Source organism: Gadus macrocephalus, chromosome 23 (genome assembly GCF_031168955.1).
Source record: "Gadus macrocephalus chromosome 23, ASM3116895v1".
Taxonomy (NCBI): domain Eukaryota; kingdom Metazoa; phylum Chordata; class Actinopteri; order Gadiformes; family Gadidae; genus Gadus; species Gadus macrocephalus.
Window position 1 is genome coordinate 12,938,040 of NC_082404.1, and position 20,013 is coordinate 12,958,052.

General features: G+C 43.6%; 1 protein-coding gene across 2 annotated transcripts; it reads right to left on the reverse strand.

Annotated features, from left to right (window-relative positions):
- Positions 1 to 6,405: 6,405 nt before the first annotated feature.
- pign (phosphatidylinositol glycan anchor biosynthesis, class N) lies at positions 6,406 to 19,972 on the reverse strand. Of its 2 annotated transcripts, none has more exons than XM_060045566.1 (29): positions 19,438 to 19,972; positions 18,713 to 18,973; positions 18,094 to 18,215; positions 17,471 to 17,569; positions 16,981 to 17,087; positions 16,568 to 16,692; positions 16,055 to 16,185; positions 15,702 to 15,821; positions 15,253 to 15,293; positions 15,087 to 15,146; positions 14,565 to 14,657; positions 13,558 to 13,613; positions 13,325 to 13,403; positions 13,022 to 13,204; positions 12,785 to 12,924; positions 12,385 to 12,484; positions 12,080 to 12,172; positions 11,277 to 11,368; positions 11,075 to 11,180; positions 10,523 to 10,631; positions 10,104 to 10,206; positions 9,860 to 9,962; positions 9,684 to 9,770; positions 9,492 to 9,547; positions 8,608 to 8,683; positions 8,239 to 8,312; positions 8,086 to 8,128; positions 7,070 to 7,122; positions 6,406 to 6,858 (listed from the first exon to the last, which is right to left on the reverse strand). In XM_060045566.1, exons 2-29 carry the CDS (start codon positions 18,937 to 18,939, stop codon positions 6,735 to 6,737), a joined length of 2,802 nt encoding a protein of 933 aa, XP_059901549.1. In that variant the 5' UTR covers positions 18,940 to 18,973; positions 19,438 to 19,972; the 3' UTR covers positions 6,406 to 6,734. The 2 variants fall into 2 exon arrangements, with proteins under 2 accessions (XP_059901549.1, XP_059901548.1); XM_060045565.1 differs by having other exon boundaries at positions 18,713 to 18,978; positions 19,438 to 19,970.
- Positions 19,973 to 20,013: the final 41 nt, after the last annotated feature.

Below are 20,013 nucleotides of genomic sequence, written 5' to 3' on the forward strand. Positions count from 1 at the left end.
CGGGGTTATCCAGGCATCCCTGCTGCGGCTAGGGATGAGCTAGCCCCGCATGCCTTCCTTCAGGGACTGGCCCCGCCGCGGCTGGGGCAGCACGGCCGTCTCACCATGCCCCCGACCCTCGATGTGGCTCTCTCCGCGTGGCGGAACAGGAGCTCTCCGACCAACCCAGCCTGCAGGAGGATGATTGCCAGGACCAGTCTGGTCCGGCCAAGCACTGCTGCCGTCGTTGTGGTGCCCGGGTGGACGCGGCTGGGGCCGCCCTCTCCCGTGGCACAACGGTGCCATGTCCGTAATTCCGACGCCTCATTGTTTCCGACGTCTCAATGGTCCGAAATATTTCCCATAAGATCGACATGCCACTATGCCGACGGTTCAATGTTACGAAAACGGAACCCATTGGTCCGAAGGGCCGTTTGTCCGATAAGTCAAACAAGAGGCGCATTAGGCCGACGGTTCAATATGCCGAATAGGCTACTATAGCTGAGTGTAAGAGTGTGAGTGAGTGAGGTGAGTGAGTGAGTGAGTGAGTGAGTGAGTGAGTGAGTGAGTGAGTGAGTGAGGTGAGTGAGTGAGTGAGTGAGTGAGGTGAGTGAGTGAGTGAGTGAGTGAGTGAGAGAGAGAGAGAGGAGAGAGAGAGAGAGAGATGAGGAGAGAGAGAGAGAGAGAGAGAGAGAGAGAGAGAGAGAGAGAGAGAGAGAGAGAGAGAGAGAGAGAGAGAGAGAGAGAGAGAGAGTGTGTGTGCCGGACCATATACTGTACATTGTTAAAGTATTTTGTGTCCCTACAAGCACGGAGTGGTCTGCAGTAAGGTCTGTGAGTTCACATCAACGTTTACAGGCGGGGGCAAATAGATTGGAAACGATAATGGAAAGGTAATGGTGGCGATCTCTGGTTGATTCAAAGGAGGACTTTGTGACTTGGTTTGGATGACGTTGGGATTCGGCTGAATTAATTTGCATAATGCCGTCAGCCAAAGTGGAAGACAACCGCATTGGTTTAACAATGGATGCTGTTTGTGTGTGTTGAATCTCCATCAATAATGACTAACCCCACTCACCCACTCCACGCCGAGAGTACGAGAGTTGCCTCATCGCTTAACCTGGGCTCCCGTCTCGTCCTGCCCGCACTGCTCGCCACAATATGTAAGTAGCTGGTGTTTAAACAAACTACTGTCACCAATAGCAATTTCAACAATTAAAATATTAAAATATTTACCACTGGAGCAATATTAAAAGCGGAAGTGGAAGCGCTTCCACACGAGCAAGTCGTTCCAAACTCTGAATGCGACAAACGCTAGGCAGCACCAGCACTCTAGCCTCATCTCCATAGGACGCGACACGCAAGGAAGTGTTCTGGCAAGGCTGCAGCCTTCACTTTGGGAAACAGCCATTGTCCCACAGAAAACCCCTCTCGTTAAAGGCCTGAAACAGTTTCTTTGCAGTTGCTTCCGTGACTTTGTTACATCACCATGTTACAGAAGCACAGGACGGAAGAAGTCCCAGCTCGCAGCTGTGATGCGGACAGGGTGTTTCATGCACGTAGGGGGGACTGGAACCTGGTTACTTCGTCTCATAACCTTATTAAGAAATTAATAATGATTTTCATGTAAAGTACTTTTTACGTAAGGGATAATGTACCGCATAAAGGGTGATGCAGGACCCCGACGATTACTGAAGCTGTAGTTATATATTCATTGATTATACTAACAGGTAGCTTCTTTTCGAATTTCTTGGGCAATTTCAAGTGCATTGAAATAAGGAATGATAAAATATAACGGTAAGGATGGCTTACCGTTATATATATATAAAATATAAATATAATATAATAAATATAATATATATATATATATAAAATATAAATATAAGGTTGTTACTAGCCTGGGTATACCGGGTATACCCATGCTGCCTTGCGCGTGATTTCATTTCGCACTGCTAGGCAGCCTGGATCCCATGGATCCGATTTTCACCTGAGATAGAGAACCAATCACAGAACGGGGAGAGACGACAAGACGATGACGACGTCTATGCGACACACCAAAGTTTGTAGTTTACGGATCCAAAATGGCAGCGGACGCGTTACCTTTCGATGCAGCGATATCTCTCTCTCTATAGCTCTGGATATATATATTAACTAGATGCCTCGTCCGCGGTGCTGGCCAATGGAGTCGAACGTCACCACTGGCGGCCATCCTTCCACAGTAAGCTGCTCACCAATAACATTGTGTTGGTAGTGATTCATGTACTTAAATAACCTTAACTTGCTCAATTTTCAACCGATTTTCAAACGGTTTGGTTTGTTATAAACGTCAGAGATGTAGATATGACAGTACATGCTTATGAATAATTGTTAGGTTCTAAGAAAAAATAGAATAATGGTCTAAAATAGGTGCAAGATTTCCATTTACAAATATACATCAAGAAAGGCTGCATGTTGAAATCCCCACCTTGTACAGAGATGTATTTATGTAATTATATATTACCATATGTTTTCATATGAAATGAACATTAAACAGAACAGATGTGCAATAATACACACATGCACAAGGTATTCATGTTATTTATGTTAAATCAATATATGGTCTACTAAAACAAAAAAAAAAGGAAATGTTTGGAAGAAACCAAACCGTTTGTAAATCCGTCAAGATTTCAGCAAGATAAGAGTATTAGCGTTTGTGCAGATCACTGATTTACGTCCGCTACAACAGATTCCACCAGAAAGCTATACTGTGGTAAGATGGCGGCCTATGGTGACGTTGTAGACGCCGCCGTAGGGCATCTAGTTAATATATATATCTATGGTGGGACCTATGAGATCGAAAAATATGAATGTGTTTCAATGGAGAGAAAGTAATTATTTTCTGATCCCAGTCTTTATATGCCCCCATGTTGTTTGTGGATTTAAATGATAATTTTTCATGTCAAGAGTTTGACCGTTTATTGTGTTCAGTTAAAGGCTGTAGAGAAAACACAATAGCTGTGTTCGAAATCGTTCCCTATCCACTCACTCACTATTCCCTATATAGTGTTCATGATATAGTGCACTATTTAGGGAACGAACAAAAGAGAATTCGGACACTACGCTGAACATTTCTAAACGCCGGGTATTTGTGTGACGCAGACAGATGCGCCAACATCATGTAAACAAACCGGGCACTCACGACGAAAGCTGGAGGTTGTATTGATGTTGAATGTTGCATGTCCTTGTTTAATTAATTTTGAATGTTAAATATTCTATGTTAAATCCCAAATAAATTGTTGACATTTCTCAACGAAAGCCGGAGACTCCATCATTAAATGTATTCGTTTTCGCGGTTATTCAGCTTCTTCTTCTCCTCCGGGAAAACACGATCGCATTGCATTGCGGTATACGGGAGTAACATGTAGGGTACATCGTATGTACCCTATTTTAAGTCCACTATATAGTGCCCTATATAGTGGACCACTGAGAATTCGAACACCCTACAAAATGGCGTGCACCCCAGTGTTTCCGCTAGAAGAAATTGGTGCCGGTCATGTGACCGGGAAGGTTTCATTTTACTGGTCAAATTGAAAAAAAAAACGGTTGGATATTGTCCGTGTTTATTGCACTTAAAAAAATTGATAGGCAGGCTATATAAAGAAGAAGTGTGTGATCACATATTTTGATTCGCCATGGTTGTTAAATACCGGTGCTCCGCAAAGCTTGCCGCCGGCTTTCGCTAGCTTGCCGCCGTTTAGTTCATAAACCTACGGTAGTCTATAGGGGAGCGTGTCTATGTTCCCCGAGTCCTATGTTCCCCGAGTCCTATGTTCCCCTCTTTGTATGAGACTGGGGAACATAGGACCCTTTAAAAAAAAAAAAAAAAAAGGGTCCTATGTTCCCTGCTTTTCCCAAAAAAGGGTCCTATGTTCCCCGATATGTATGTGACCGGGGAACATAGGACCCTTTTTTTAAAAAGGGTTCTATGTTCCCCGATCTGTTACTTTTTCCACCATTACTGCCAAATTCCGGCCGAGATAACTGCCATTGTCTTTACCTTTACCTTTTGTGGAAGAGGGAGAGACGTCGGAGAACCTGACGCAGTATATTCATACGCCGGTAAACAAACCCCGAGAAGCCCAATCCCTACGAGAGCTCCCAGCGTTACGGCCATCCGGAGGCGCACAGAGCTTTTGGCCGTGATATTATTATACAATTATACAATTATACTATTATATAAAGAGCTCCGGGAGTCGCAAACGGCAACAATCACTTTCTCCTCCATGCTGCAGTTCACCCCGGACTGCACTGCACTGAGTTGGCCGGTTGAACGCTGATTGGCTGTTACGTTAGACATGTCACTCTGTTGAACGCCGATTGGCTGTCATTACGCGAATGCCGCGTCAAAGTTTAAATATTTTTAAAGATTGATAGATTGCGGGGAACATAGGAGGACCCCGCTTTTCCCAAAAAGGGTCCTATGCTCCCCGGTATGTATGGCTACAGGGGAACATAGGACCCTTTTTGGGGAAAACCGGGAACATAGGACCTGCTCAATTTTGTTCTGCTCAATGGTTGAATCTCCTCGTGACTGAATGTTTGTATACAGCGCGCATGCTGTATGAGCGCAGGGTTGATGCGCTCCACTTTTTTCTGTGGAGAACCAGCGCCTTGAACATTAAGCATAAAACGAAACCGGATCGTTTTCGCCCGTTTCGGCTCCGTGTGGACGGGGCCTTATTTCCAATCGGTCATTCTGACCGGAGACATTTAGAATATTCGGTCCTCCTCATTTTTTTCCGGTCAAAGACCGGTAATTACCGGACAACGGGAACTCTGGTGCACCCTATTTAGTGCACTACATCCATGATAGGGAACGATTTCGAACACAGCTGTCAACGCTCGGTTTCGTCCCAGCCCCCTCGCCCCCCTCCTGCCAACCCAACTCTGTTTTGATTGGTTACCTTCCTTGAAGTGCTCGTGCGGGCAGTTTGACCAGGCATATGGGGGCGCGGCAGGAGTGCATCTACGTAGATGATTTCCCGGAAATGTGAACAACTGAATCGCAAACGCGCTAAACGAGTGTTTAGCGCTCTGCACAGCCACCCCAGAATGTCAGCAGGGAATACGTCGAAATGCATGTACGTCATTATTTGACACTTTAGTATGGTTAAACATGACTATCAATCATTATAACAACGTTTATAGGTCATAAAAGTCGAAAAAGCATAATAGGTCCCCTTTAAGTAGTTCTGTGGTAGCTATCTTGTATCTGTAACGTTCTAACTTTTATTTCTCTTCATCACTGTAAGAACCTAGCCTGGCTACCATGGTGAAATGTCCTGCTGCACTCTTGGTTGCGACAGTGTTTCAGGGTTGAACCAATTGTTTGGGCTGTATTTATGGTTTTCTTCACACCCCGGCTCAAAAGGGTACAGTTGAACCGAAGCCATCCTTACCGTCAATGTTTACAGCTGCTCGCAACTCAGGGCCTTAAGATTTCAGACACAGTGTTTGACCAATCGTAACAGAGTGGGCCAGCTGGCCAATAATAGCCGACTTGACATTTCGGGCGAGGGGGTCTTAAAGAGACAGATGCTCAAACCAAGCGTTTCTGTCAAAGAGTGAAAGCAGTTCTGCAGCAATGTAGAGTGTGACAATAAGGTGTATAATTAACATTAAAGCCTGTGAACCTATTATAGAAGCATCCCCAAATTAAATTAACCAAAACAATTGCATAATTTGACCCCTTTAAGATGCCAATAGCCTCTGAAGCAGGCTATCACTGATTATAGGCTATATGTTCGGTAAGCTGGTTGGAGAGTGGAGGCAAATAAATATATAATACCACAGCCTAAACAATGACGTGATTCAGTGAAAGGAGGCCAACCGTAGAGCGAGTGAACATTCAAAGCAGTATGATGTTTTTTGGAAGTGTTTCTATCATTTGAGGAAGCTGTGGTGAAAGAAAACCCATGTGACATTCAAAAAAGTATTGAAACAAGGGGTCTCAACTTCCCACCACAAATTTACATGCATTTAAAAAGTGATAACTTCCTTTAGTTGACAAATTAATTAACCCTTTTGTTTGATTATGAAGGCTGAATAATGTTTTTTTTTACTGTTAAAAATGTTGACACATTTATTAATAAAATGCCAAGTGGCTGTGGATGCTTGTGGTTGTGAGAGGTATCTGCATAAGGGTCGGCTTAGCGAAGGAGGTAGAGCAGTTGCCTTATAACTGAAAGGTTGCTAGTTCGATCCCCAGCTCCTCTTAGCTGATTACCCTGTAATCTGCCAGAGGTGTGCACCTGTACAATTCACCACTTGTGTGCAGGCCCTTAAACTCTCCGTCAAGGGTAATGCAAACCACTTTACTTTACATGCAACATGGTTGTCGAAAATACTCCAGACAAGCCTCAGTGGACACAAAATAACAGCCGAGTAGCTTTTCTTCAGGCTTTATTAAAAAATATATTATGTCAGCTGGGGAAACAAACTAAAAACATTTGACCTTAAAATCATAGAAAAGCAGCTCAGGCAGCGACCATAAAACAAGTTACACCCAAATGTACAATTACGCCTAGTCATTCCAAGACCAATTTTCTAGAGAATACAATCGTTAAAACAAATCTATACATAGTGACTTAAAGCACAGGGAAGGGACATCTAGTCTTTTTAGAGAACATGAAAGTGTTTCCCTGTAATTGTCTTATTGTTAACTGACCGTCATGACACACTACAAACAATACACTCTGGTCGCACACGCACACATTTCAGGGGAAGTGGCTCTTTCGTCGCCGCCATGCGGTCAGCCGGCACGACGTTAGGATGTGCGTTGCCACGCTGAGCAGCATCAGGAAGATGGTCATCGACATCACGATCACATAGTGGCTGATGCTACCAACAGAAGAGGAAGCCACAGGGACACAGGCTAGTGAGGTGTGTGTGTGTGTGTGTGTGTGTGTGTGTGTGTGTGTGTGTGTGTGTGTGTGTGTGTGTGTGTGTGTGTGTGTGTGTGTGTGTGTGTGTGTGTGTGTGTGTGTGTGTGTGTTTTTCAGTTTTATGAAGAACCAATGCAAATCGCACATAGGCCAGAGCATTCATTTACCTTGTTCCAATGTCCAACCAGCTGCCATAGTCCTGGACCAGGAAGAAAAAGTGCTGGAGGGAGGGGATGTATGTTGGGATGAGGGGGTTAGAGAAAGAAGGAGAGGATGTGGTTGGAACAATTAGCCATCAACAGCGCCATTTAAGATCTGCCCCCAATTCATCTCTACCTTCGGGGAAACTCCCTGGTATTAGCGAAAAACGTTTGGTTGACTAGAAAACTCCTCCAAAATGTACAGCTGATATGCCTTTAAAGGGACACTGTGTAAAAATTACTCCCATCTAGTGGTACAATTGTATATTGCATTCAAACTAATAGTGCTCGCTTGTTCAAAAACTACGGTGGGCAGTATGTGCCAAGAAGCTGTGTCATGACATCCAATACTACCTCATCGAGTCATTCAAGTGATGATGAGGTTCGTTATTTCAAACAAATTTCAAACTGGATTGAATCATTAGTGGAAGCTAATGATGTATGAGTAATTATTCCTTGAGCAAGATAGTGTATTATTTCAGTCATCATTCAAGCTGGCTCAGAGTGAAAACGCGTTTGCATTTCCTGTACCACGTAGTGCTTTTTGTCCCTCTCGGCAGTGCATAGACCGGAAGAACATGGAAGCCTCCATTAAGCTTACCCGTCCTATGTAAAGACATTAATTATTCTTCGCTCAGGCGGAAAGGTGAGATTTTTGGCAGAGATAATTTTACACCAATGAGGACTTATTTATGGATGAATATGTTGATTTGAGGTAATAAATTACTTAAAATATTACACAGTGTCCCTTTAAGTTGTTAGAGAGTCCATTCAAAACATATTACATAATCAGAATAGATTATAGAGCATTAGATATAGGGCATTATAAAACATTGAATAGCAATGCATGGAGTGAGGGGTTTCGGAGCACTCATTCTATATGCAAAAGGTTACATCAAAACACACAGACTCACACACACACACACAGACGGACAGAGAGACAGGCAGGCATACACACTATTGGCCAAGAGGAAATGGCTTACCAGAGCCATCAGGTCAGAGATCACCAGCACGATGAGGAACAAGCTAGAGAACAGAGTGTCCAGTCATTAATGAGAAGTTTACATCTAAACACCCAATGGATGCACTCAAACACTGCACACTGCAGTCTGGGGTTAAGGAAGAGACAGGTTTACCTCCTGGACGACAGCTGGGTGGTGACCTGAATGGTCTCAAACGTGCACATGACGATCACAAAGGGAATGATGACCTGCAATAAGAAACAGTTAGATCAGTATTGTGTCATAATCACAAGGACATTTGTATGACAGACAAGAGCTGGTTCATGGACAAATATAGAGCGGGGCCCTTCAACTATATCGCATAGGGCTTGGAAAACCCCGTTAGTAAACAAAATGAATATGGCTAAAAATGGTGTGTGTGTGTGTGTGTGTGTGTGTGTGTGTGTGTGTGTGTGTGTGTGTGTGTGTGTGTGTGTGTGTGTGTGTGTGTGTGTGTGTGTGTGTGTGTGTGTGTGTGTGTGTGTGTGCGTGTGCGTGCAATACCTTCCACATCATCAGCCCGCCCATGATGAAGGGGTTGAAGACGGTGAGGAAGCAGTACACAGACGCCGGGTCAAAGCTGGGCACATGGAAGAAGGAAGTGACATCATCTTCGTGTTATCTTACATGACGAACCCGATGCAAATTCTACAACCTTGTTTTCTCATAAAGATGTGTCACTCCTGTGCGGCACACACAGGCCGTGTGAGGCCGTCCAGCGATTCACTTTGGCGTTTCACGTCTGATCTTGTTGATTGATTGAAATTGATAAAATATGTTTCCAAATATGGCCGCAGCCTTTATGTCTTTCAAAACTCCAGCCAATCAGATTGGTGCTTGTGCTCCCTTCGCTCATGGCAAATTCGTTTGGAGGTAAGGCAAAAAGATGCTGAAAGATTTTGATGTTTTTGGGAAAGGCTTTGAATGGAATCGAGCCAGACTGATCTGCGAAGAGAAGGAGAAGGAATGCAAACTGGCGAGATCGGGGTGGTCTCAGGCCACAGGTCTTTATAGTGTGTAAAGACCTAACCACTCACACTTTCAAGAACACAATTGCTCTCCACTTGAAACTCCCCCCCCCCCCCCACACACACACACACACTATACCTAAAAACACAAACATATACTTTGAAATGCACACACTCCCACAAAGAGTATACCTTAAAACAGAACAATATACACACACACACACACACACACACACACACACACACACACACACACACACACACACACACACACACACACACACACACACACACACACACACACAGATACACACAGACAGAGAGATACACACAGACAGAGAGATACACACAGACAGAGAGATACACACAGACAGAGAGATACACACAGACAGAGAGATACACACAGACAGAGATACACACCTGTTAATTGAAGCTATATTTCCGGTGCCAAAGAAAGCAGTAATTATGAAGAACACCTGAGGAACAGATGTAAGGTAAAATAATAACTCCTTTGGATATTTTGACCAAACCATGTCAATGATTCTTTAAATTTGTCTTAGTTTGCCTCTTTTTATAAATAATTGCGACGGTAAATGATATGAATAAGGATACAAAGAAATATGATCTTCTGATGTCATCCAACTTCAGTTGCCGTATCCGGGTGATGTCGATGTTGTCTGCGAAGTCCATCGTGGAAAGCTGCCGAAGAAAGACAGCGGTGAGTGGTACTCTCAGATTACGTCATTCTCTTCAGTATTCGACCCGAGCGGCGTAAAATGAGCTCCCACCTCCTGTCGGCTGGAGGTGCCCTGAGCCTGCATGGCCTCCTGTTCCATGTTGATCCACACAAACATCAGCCAGGACAGCATTGGAGGAAACAGGGCCTCTGACCTGTGACGACAACACACACAGACACACAGACACACAGACACACAGAGAGAGAGAGAGAGAGATCTTAAATACTTAGTCTCTGAATCTCAATTATTGTTCCTATTCATACTTGGCAACATACAGTGAGTGAGTGAGTCTCACCCCGTGCTGAGCAGCAGGAAGGTGGCGCTGAGAGAGAGGAACACACTGAGCAGGCGGTGGAAGAGACGGGTGGAGCTCAGCAGGGGCACAACCATGGAGGAGGCTGGGCACAGGGAGGGCCGGGGGGTCAAAAGTCAGGAGGAGTAGGCCCAGGAGAAGTGTTTGTTTGCCACTGACAGGCTAGGATTGTTTTTAGAACCGTCTGAAAACTTAAACCCCAATCGCTCGCCCGGTCTGTTTGTTAACGCGTTATTAAAGGAGAGGTCTTACTCTAAATGATTAAGGGTTGAGATGTGGCAGGAAGAGAATGGTCGGATTGAGAGTTGGGGAAACTAGTGCCAGCAACAGCATGGCCTCAGAGGTTTGGGGGAAGGCGGGCTGACTTTATTCCGCCAACGTTGATCTCAGAGCAGACCTACCTAGCGTGGTCCAGCTGATGATCTGGTTGATGAGTGGCAGGCCTTGTTTCTGCTCCAGGCTGCTGTGTGTGAGCGTGGGAACGTACGCACACACGGCCACATGGAGCATCTAGTACCAGAGATCAGAGTCAAGCATGGACAGAAAAACCAAGGGAAGGTGTCCCATTGTTTGAAGTTAATGTACGGCAATATTTTGGGTGTACCACTATAAAAAAAAAATGATGTTGATTTGATATAAGTAACTCATCGATTGCATTTTGGGCTTTTTAACAATTTAAAAGTCTGCGACAATTTCAATATTCTTTCGCAATTCTTTGAGCTCCACCTGGTTGGCCCGCTTGACGTTTTTGTGTCGTCAAGGAAACATCTGGTCGTTAGTATTGGAATGTTGCTTTTAATGTCAGAATTGTAGAGCTTTGATTTGGAACCGTTAAAAAGGCAGAGGTGTCCCGTTACTGAAGAATAATGACCAATCAGGATCAAGTGTTTGACCAATGCGGTGGTAAGAACACACTTCAGATAACGCATACACATGTACACACACAGTCCCACCTGGGCGTAGAACTGCTGCTTGTCACCGAGGTGCAGCGGGGCCCGTCGCCGTGCCGACCACAGGTAGCAGGCCGAGGTGAAGAGGGTGAGCACGCCTGCACAGGTGCTGAAAACCAAAAGAGAAAACACGTGGGTTAGGTCGAAATATGTAGACAATGGAAGGAAGTGAGAGACAGGAAGTGATTGCAGTGGGTTGACTCACACAAAGTGCACGTTGGCCTCTCTGCCCACCACCGGCATGAGGGGAAAGGTGGACAGACAGACACAGCCTAGCGTCCAGCTCACTGCGCGGAACTAGAACCACACAGAAGGACTGGTTAGGGTTAGTCAGGACTGGTCATACTATCAAGCTCTTTAGAACTGGGCCTTACTTTAGAGTCACTCTAAACGTCGTGGACGATTACAGAAAAGACATTGGGAATCATTTAAATCTGGGATAAAAAAACAAGAATATTTCGAGAAATTATAACGTAGGGACAATTTGTGCTAGGCCATCATGAATTGCACAAGGGCGATTAGCTAAAATAAATTAATAGTAAATCTAAAACATTGAGAATAGAAGAAAAATAAGGCTGTCATCTTTAATAACAGTGAATTTAGTGTTTTTAGCCTTTATAAGATTATAATTGGCTTCCTTTTTGGAGACAAGTTATATGAAATATATTATATCAAATTAAAATGTCAATTTTTAACTAAGTGCAAATACATTTTTATAATAAAAATATTTTATACGTCTTGTGTGGATAACTCGCAATTAGTTTGAGAAAATGTCACTTATCTTCTCATAAATTTCAACTCAAATATGACGACAGAAGGGACACATTTTAATATTCAAGTTTAAATTAATCCTCAGAATTTGTCATTTTTATTTGGTTTTACTTGGTATCATAAATTAATTGTGTGACTGCTTAAAAAAATGCAATGAATAATTCAATGATTATGAATCAGTTAGGAGCCATACAACACTATAACCTCTTGGTTCTTGACGAACGTGTAGTGCTATACCTTCGCCTGGCTGTAGATTCCTGTCAGGATTGGCCAGAGAGAGAGCGCTGCCAGACCCACCGTCAGCATAGCGCGATGGAAGAAACTCACCACCTGGGGGCAGCAAAGACAACACTTTAAATCTATGGGACGAAAAGCAGAGGAAACCCTTACCTTAAAAATAACAAGTTCAAGCTATCAATAAGCTAACGAATCCCAGCCATAACGTTTGAATAAAAACACAAGAAATGATCTATATATTTATCTAGTTTTCCTGTGGGATGTCTTAAAGATGAAGCCTGGTTGTAGCACAGCTGTGTCCTTACCAGTAGCTCAATGCCAAAGGCGATCAGCAAAAAGTAGCCCAGACACTTCCACAGAGGCAGCGAGGGCGCAGAGCGAACCAGATCCATCAGAGTTCCACTCCTGAGAACACAACAAAACAATTCTGATGGAGAAACTTAATTTCACTCATTGAGCCAGGAGAGGAGGCAGTGAGGTGTGAGTGGATGAAACGCTTCATCTCATTTACATCACGCCTGGACAAAGTCTTTTGTTGTTGCTATGATCTTTTGAGAATTTGCAATGAAGTATTAGTGTGTGTGTGGGTAATACACACTTCATATCGTGTGTGTGTGTGTGTGTGTGTGTGTGTGTGTGTGTGTGTGTGTGTGTGTGTGTGTGTGTGTGTGTGTGTGTGTGTGTGTGTGTGTGTGTTTTCCTCACTCTCTGAAGACTGAGTACCAAATGGGGACTGGCAGCAGACAGTAGATGTAGTATGTGAGGGGACTCTTTTGGATCACCAGGAACACTGAAATCACCACGGTGACGCAGACACACAGCCTCGTTAGGGTCTGGCTCGGAATCTTCACACACACACACACAAACACACGCGCACCAATTAAGCAAGTAAACAGCATGCAGCTGGCCAAGTACATTATTTGTGTGTGTGTGTGTGTGTACCATGTTTGCGAGGCCTGGCGGCCTCCTCAGGCTAGCGTGGGTCTTGAGGATCAGTAGGACTACATATGAGGTCCAGCCTACAAATCCAAGCACCACACTGCAGCCGAGGAAGAACCTGTCGTAGGTGTGGTAATAGACAAGGCCCTCCAGGGCTTCGGTTATCATAGACTTGCACAGCGTGATCTGAGAAGAGGGTTCAACATACTCAATTTATGATCAGTCTGAGGAAACGTAAAGATGTTGTTTCCTATTATTCTACAACAATTAGTTTTTTTATTGTATTTTCTTCAACAAATAACTCACTGCGTCCTCATATTTCTCCAGCTGAATCAGTATTTTGATCTGTCTGATGAGCTCTACTTGATGCGTCTCACTCAGCTGTCTGGGGGGAGACAAGAAAAGCTAAAACCACATAACTGTCATAGTAGATTTCTATCTAATATTTTATGTGCCTCAAAGTGAAGGCGTCCACAGTTTTCATGCAACATTTAAATAGAGGTGTAAAGCCCTGAGAATAAGGTGAAGAATATACTTACTGAAATGGGGTGAAGAGGAAAGACAATGTGGTCTCCTTCCTTTGAGCCATTTTCACCTGGAGGAAGATTTGAACACATTTGTCAGATTTTAAAAATGATTCATTATATTACATTACATTAAAAAAAATAAAGGAATTATCAGTGCACATCTATTCTTTATCCCCCTTATGCGTCACTTATGATTGCATTGATGGCTGCTTTCATTCCATTTACAGTATTCTGTATATCAAAGGAGGACCCAACCCCCTAAATCCACCTTCGGAAGAATGCAGGTTTTCAGGTTCTTTACATTCTGGGGGCGGGGCTGCCGGCACCCCTGTACACGCCCCTTCAATCACTTTCAATCAGCAGGGGACAGGTGTGTCGCATCAACACTCGGGCCACGTTTATACGTAGCAGGGTATTTATAGAAACGAATATTTCCCCCCCCCCCTGATGTAAAAGTTGTCGTTGACATCAAAACGCATAAATACGCCGTAGAGCGCCATTATAACTATGTCAAACCTATGGGCGGCAGTGAAGGGAGAAGGATAAAGCCATGCAAGCCAATCAGAATCAACAACAACGAATAACACGAGCGTCTTCCTATAACAAACAAACGAAACATAGGGCGCTCATATGACGTTAAGCATTTCCTGGCGCATAATGTGACGTTTCAGAACCTAAAACCCAGTTTCTACCCGTTGACACGACAACACGTAACCGGCGTTTTCAGAAATCTCCACTTTGGCCGGAGTTTTTAGAAATGATCGTTTTCTGTGACAAGAACGGCGTTTTCGTGTAACTGAGAGGCCAAACCGTGTGAAAATATCTGCGTTTTCCCTTCGTGTAAACGGGGCCTTAATCAGCAGGTACCAGTTCACCATATCGGTCAATAGGCATGCAGACATAAAACATGCAATAGCTTAAATTTGACCTTGATAGGGAGTCGGCTAACGCAAAACCAATGCACTAGTTGTGACCGGATGTGTTTTTTCTTCAAACAGTATGGACTCATACTGTTGTACCTTGAATTGTTCCAGCATCTGCATGGCGTTGGTGTACATGCTCTCTGCCTTGAATCGACCGCTGTTGTCCAGGTACAACAGAGGCAGCATACCCTGGAGGGACAATGGACACATTATTCCAATGCTCCTCCCTCGGGTACCAGCTTCAGCTCTATATTTTATATTTTACGGTGTACTTTTATGGCCACTGCAGGCCACTTTTGGAAAAGTGCCAGTGTTTTCTGGGAATAAAAGGCATGACTATTTTGTTTACTTTGTATGGAAAATAAATAGGTTTGGATAAATTGGGATAGCTTTATGTGTACATGTGGTTGTCTAAAGCATTTATCACTGGGTATGTTTTGTTTTTTTTAAGCAAAAATACGATTATTTAAACGTGAAGAAAAGTAATGCACTTATTAATAGAACTTGAAATGCTGGCTTGAACAGTAATTCAGGGATGCACATAACATTTGGTAATATGCAGTGCAGTACACATTATGTATTTTTAAACAAATTAGAGGTTAGTGACTTTATACTAACCACAGAGTTGAGGGGAAACGGCACTCCAATCAGTGACGCCATGAGTGGTGCAATGTCAGCCTGCACGGACAGGATAGAAAAATCGTTTTAATTATTGATTTTATCATACGGGAAATTGTTTGTCGGATGTGACATCATCAAAAAGCGCCAGAGAGTGGTTGCTCACCTGATTGACATCAACCCTGCGGAACTTCTCAAGATGCCAATCTTTGTCAATAACAAAAAAAAAAAAGATCCACACATATTTAAAAGGTGATAACTTCTAATAAATGTAGTGCTGTCAAGCGATTAAAATATTTAATCGCATTAACTCACGATTAATCGCGATAAATCGCAAATCTTTTTTCTATGCTAAATATCCCTTGATTTCTTTGTCCCATTAATTGTTCTCATTTTAATGCTCTATTCAACATGGAAAAATTGCGTTAATCGCGCGATAAAGAATTTAACATCGTTAAAATTGGTTTGCGTTAATGCCGTTAATAACACGTTTAACTGACAGCACTAAATAAATGGAAATTGTATTATGCAGTCCATCCAATGATTCAGTGCAGTGCAGCTCAGCCTTGTCAGAGGTTTCTACATTCAGCATGAGATAAAGTGTTGGGCTGGTACCTTGCTGGTATCCATCGGTGTACTGCTGGGGCTCTAATGGTCTCTGTGCGACCTGGACACCCGCTCCCCACGCCACCAGAGGGGTGAGGGTCTCAGAGGCATGGCCTGCACCGTGGGAGCCTAGGTGTGCACACAGACACACGCACACACACACAATTTGAAAAGTGACTACACGAAGAACCCGAAAACACAAACTTTGTTATGGAAATCCTGAAAGACCATGTGAAATCCGTTATATCTTTATGATCCCATGCTACTTTCATCATAAGAATATTAAAATCATGTATTCAATTAAATAAAAAAATACTTATTCAATACAATTGACTGACATTGAAGTGCTGGGTCTTTCTTACCCCAGTTGGTCATTCCATGATCCGAGGTGAAAACGTAGGCGGTTCTGCCGTCGTGATGGTAGAAGTCCTCTATGACAGAGACCAGCTCTTCTACACCCGAGTCCACCAGTCCTATGTTCTCCTGGTACTCCCTGGGCTCAGCGACACAGCCACACAGAACAACACAAAGATCCACTGATTCAGGAAAAGGCTGGTGCAATATCAGATTTGTGTGGAAAAGAAGATTAAGCTAGGAGACATTTGCTTGCTAATACCAGTATGACGTTTGTTAATTTATCTCTTTATTAAAAAGAATATTCTTAATTTTTACAGTTTTTGGATTTGTCTCTAATCTATCGTTGCACCAAAACCAAGACAAATACCTTGTATCGGCAACACATCAGAATAACAATCTGAACCATACAACTCAGTGAAATATCTGAAAGTAGAAAAGAAAACCAACCTAAATCACAACTGAATCTAAAGCAGATCCATCTGTGGCTTAGGCTACATTCCCAGGGGTCCTCTACTCACCGTGACTGGGGCCTGTGGGCGTGGCCGTTGGTGTCGATGCCCAGCAGGTGGAGGAAGAAGACGTTCTGGTCCTCCTGCAGAATGTCCTTCAGGCTGGAATTGGACCTGGCCGACTGGAAAAACGCCTGGAGGAACATTACCTTTTTTTTTAAAAAAAGCCTTAAAGTTCATGTGACTTTCGACAATAAGGTAATTAGTTTGATTCTTTGTGTGTTTATTGTTCATTACAATAATATATCTCTAGATATATACTATACTATGTCTTTTTGTACCCTATTTTCCACTATTTTATCTTTGTTTTGGCTGTCTTACTTCCCCCTGCTGTAGCGTCCCAATTCCCTCCCCCTGCTTGCTTCATAAAGATGTATCCATCTCTATAGCTAGCTATCTTTCAACCGGGAGATGGCGTTTACCTTGACTTGCGTGAACACCCAGGTGTCGAGTCGGGAGGCATCGGTGGAGGCGAAGTCCTCCTCCGCAGCTGGGTAGGTGTGGGTGTACACGTGATCGCCGCTGGCACCTGGCGGATCCAGGAGGGGGGGGGAGGCAGGGTGAGACCGGAGCGCAGTCAGCAGGACAGCAGGGGGAGCAGGGAGGCAGGAAGGACAGGTTAAGAATAGCCCAGTCGTATTCAGTCGGTGGAGAAGTGAATGTGCTCAAACTTTTGAATTATTTGACCTGGGATGCAACTCCTCTTCTGCTTGTCTCAATGTATTGATACCCTGAGATCCTTTTTTCATCAGTATTTTGAATGACCGAAACGAGGCTATGGAACATGGAGGTTGTATCTATGGACTATGGACTGTTTTGGTGGGGGGCAGCATATGCATGTGCATGTGCGCGTGTATATGTGTGCATGTGCCTGTGTGTTTGCATGTGTGCGTGTGCGCAATGCATGTGTACCTTTAGCAAACATTGGCAGGATATCCGGGCTGCCCCAGCTCCAGGTGTGTCTGCTCTCATTGAAGACGGAGTCAAACTCCACAGGATTCTCCTTCCAGCCTACAAACACACAATCATGTTGGTTATACCAGGGGCAGAGCCCTAGAGAGAGAGAGAGTTACGTTCACTCCATCATGCCAATTACTTTACAGCAAGCAGAGAAGCAGTGTTTTTCCCTCTTTCACATTTTAGTTCACTTCGCAATATATCTTAGCTAATTTCTAAAATTGGTAGATTTATATTTTGGGATCAAGATCTCCTTTATCTCCACTGCAATTAGCATGCAAAAATAATGATTATCTAAATAATTCACATAATCGATTGCACTTTTGTGCTATCTGGTTGAAGTAAATTGTTGTATGATCTATGTCTTTATGTCCATCATAGACGACTGTAAAAGCAATAACATTTTCTTATCTAATCTATCTTCAGACATGCATACACACAGGTACACACACAACCATACGAACGATGGTATAAAACATGATAAACATCTTAAACGTCCTCTTACACACCCACGATGCTAATCCGTGCTCCATCTTATCAACATAAACACACTCCCTGTATAACGCGTGTACACCCACCCTTAGCGACGGCGCTGACGTCCTCGTAGAAGCCAGCGATGAGAGCCACGTGCCCTGGCCGGGACTCGGTGGGCACGTGGGTGTGGGACACGCCCCAGGTTCCCCGGTCCTCCATCACACTTCTGTTATGGACACATAAGGAACGTACAAATAGTATCATGTAGGTGTAATACAGCAGGGACGAAAATACAGCTTCAGATGCATGTGAATAAAGATAGTATTTAAACATCTGCTATATGTAACAATTTTACGTCAGTTGCACCCATTTAGGCAAGGACACTTGAGTGAACACATACACAAGGATTTTAAATCTAAGACCTTATATTATAGTTTATCTAAACTTCATGAATGACAATTTAACGTACGTCTGTCCCAATATGCACTATGATAATCTTAATAGATAATGTTGATCTGTTGAGGGCTGAATCTTAAACCCTAACGTCTAATTTGGTTTTATAAAGAAAACGGTATCTTATTTTAACATCCTTTGACCGATAGTATGTTTTGTTGATAGCCGTCTTTTGATGTATTGGCCGGAAAAATGACACAGACTTTGAAAACCTTCAGCCCCTCAATTTTGGAATCAATTCATATATCTCAGGGGGTGGGGGATCCGCACCTCAGGTAGGGCGCTCTGGAAGAACCGTTGGGGAGCAGAGAGAAGAGGCTGTCCGCCCTGAGACCATCGGCCACCAGTAGCACGATCCTGGAGGCAGGGGGCGCCAGCGAGACCGTCTGGGGCGTCATGCCGTGCACCAGCGGAGAGGTGAAGTAAATGTCAAAGATGGAAAGGAAGAAGACCACATGGACCGCCAGCCCCACCAGAAAGAAGGTGACCACCCGCATGGTGAACGGAGGGTGATGTGGTCAGGAGCACCTGCTGTCCTGGAAGATGGGGCGGGATGGACGGTGGTTATAGTGGAAGAAAAGGGCAGTTATATGCAATGCTTTATTTCATGAGCCAAAAGTGCCATGGACTTGAAATTGCTATTACAATGAAAACATGAATGCGAAGCCGAGGAAGAGGATGAACGGTGCATTTTGAGAGAAGGGAAAAGAGGATTAACCCAGATTCAGAACATGCCGTTTATGTGTAGTGACAGGCCCATGCACAGGTGGTTGCCACAGTTGCCCAAACCTCTGACCCTTTTACCCTCATTGACTTAAGTGCCGACCTGGCCTAACAGAAACCAAACAAACCAAAATATATAGGCCTATATTTTATTATGGGGGGGGGCGGGGGAGAACATACTACAAATCTGATCGTTTCAAAAATGTTTAATCTATTCTAATCATATAAATCGTATACAATATACAATTCGTGTTACTATGTCACATCCTTACCTTTTTCCAAATCCGTCTTTCGTGGAGATCTCTAATATTTAGTGTTACTATCTCATCCCGAATGAATGAAGCGGCGATTCAAGTATCTTCTTTTCCAATAGAAACCATTGTCAGTGGCTCCATCTCATAGGCTGATTCTAGTTGAGTTAATAATCAAATCAAATTCAAGAGCCTAGTATAAACCCAGTGACATCCGAAATAGCAAAAGGCTCGTACCTACGTACTTAAGCAAAACCTGTCCTGCTGTCTTCTAAGAAGATTAGAGCAACAAAGTCAGACACTGCAAGTATCCACTTCCTTGTTGTGAGTGTCATGCTCGGCGTTGGACTACTTTTTCCCCCGCTGCACGCTGGGCATTGTAGTTCCAATGTTAGATTCCTGGATAGCTACAAACACCACTGATAAAAATATGATAAAAATGTTAATTTTTTATAAATTATTGATTGTGAACGGTTTTCAAAAGAAAAATACATGTCACTAAAAAAGCGCGTGTATTGTGTAGCTCTATCAGCTGTCGAATATGACCTTCCCTGTTTTCTGTTCCGTCTGTCCTATCAAACCCTGGCATTGTTCTCA

Coding starts and splice junctions, on each gene's coding strand:
- pign (XM_060045566.1), bottom strand. CDS start 18,939: ATGCGGGTGGTCACCTTCTTTCTGGTGGGGCTGGCGGTCCATGTGGTC. Junction 18,216..18,712: donor TCCAGAGCGCCCTACCTGAG/GTGCGGATCCCC, acceptor TGTCCATAACAG/AAGTGTGATGGAGGACCGGG. Junction 17,570..18,093: donor CGTCAGCGCCGTCGCTAAGG/GTGGGTGTACAC, acceptor GTGTGTTTGTAG/GCTGGAAGGAGAATCCTGTG.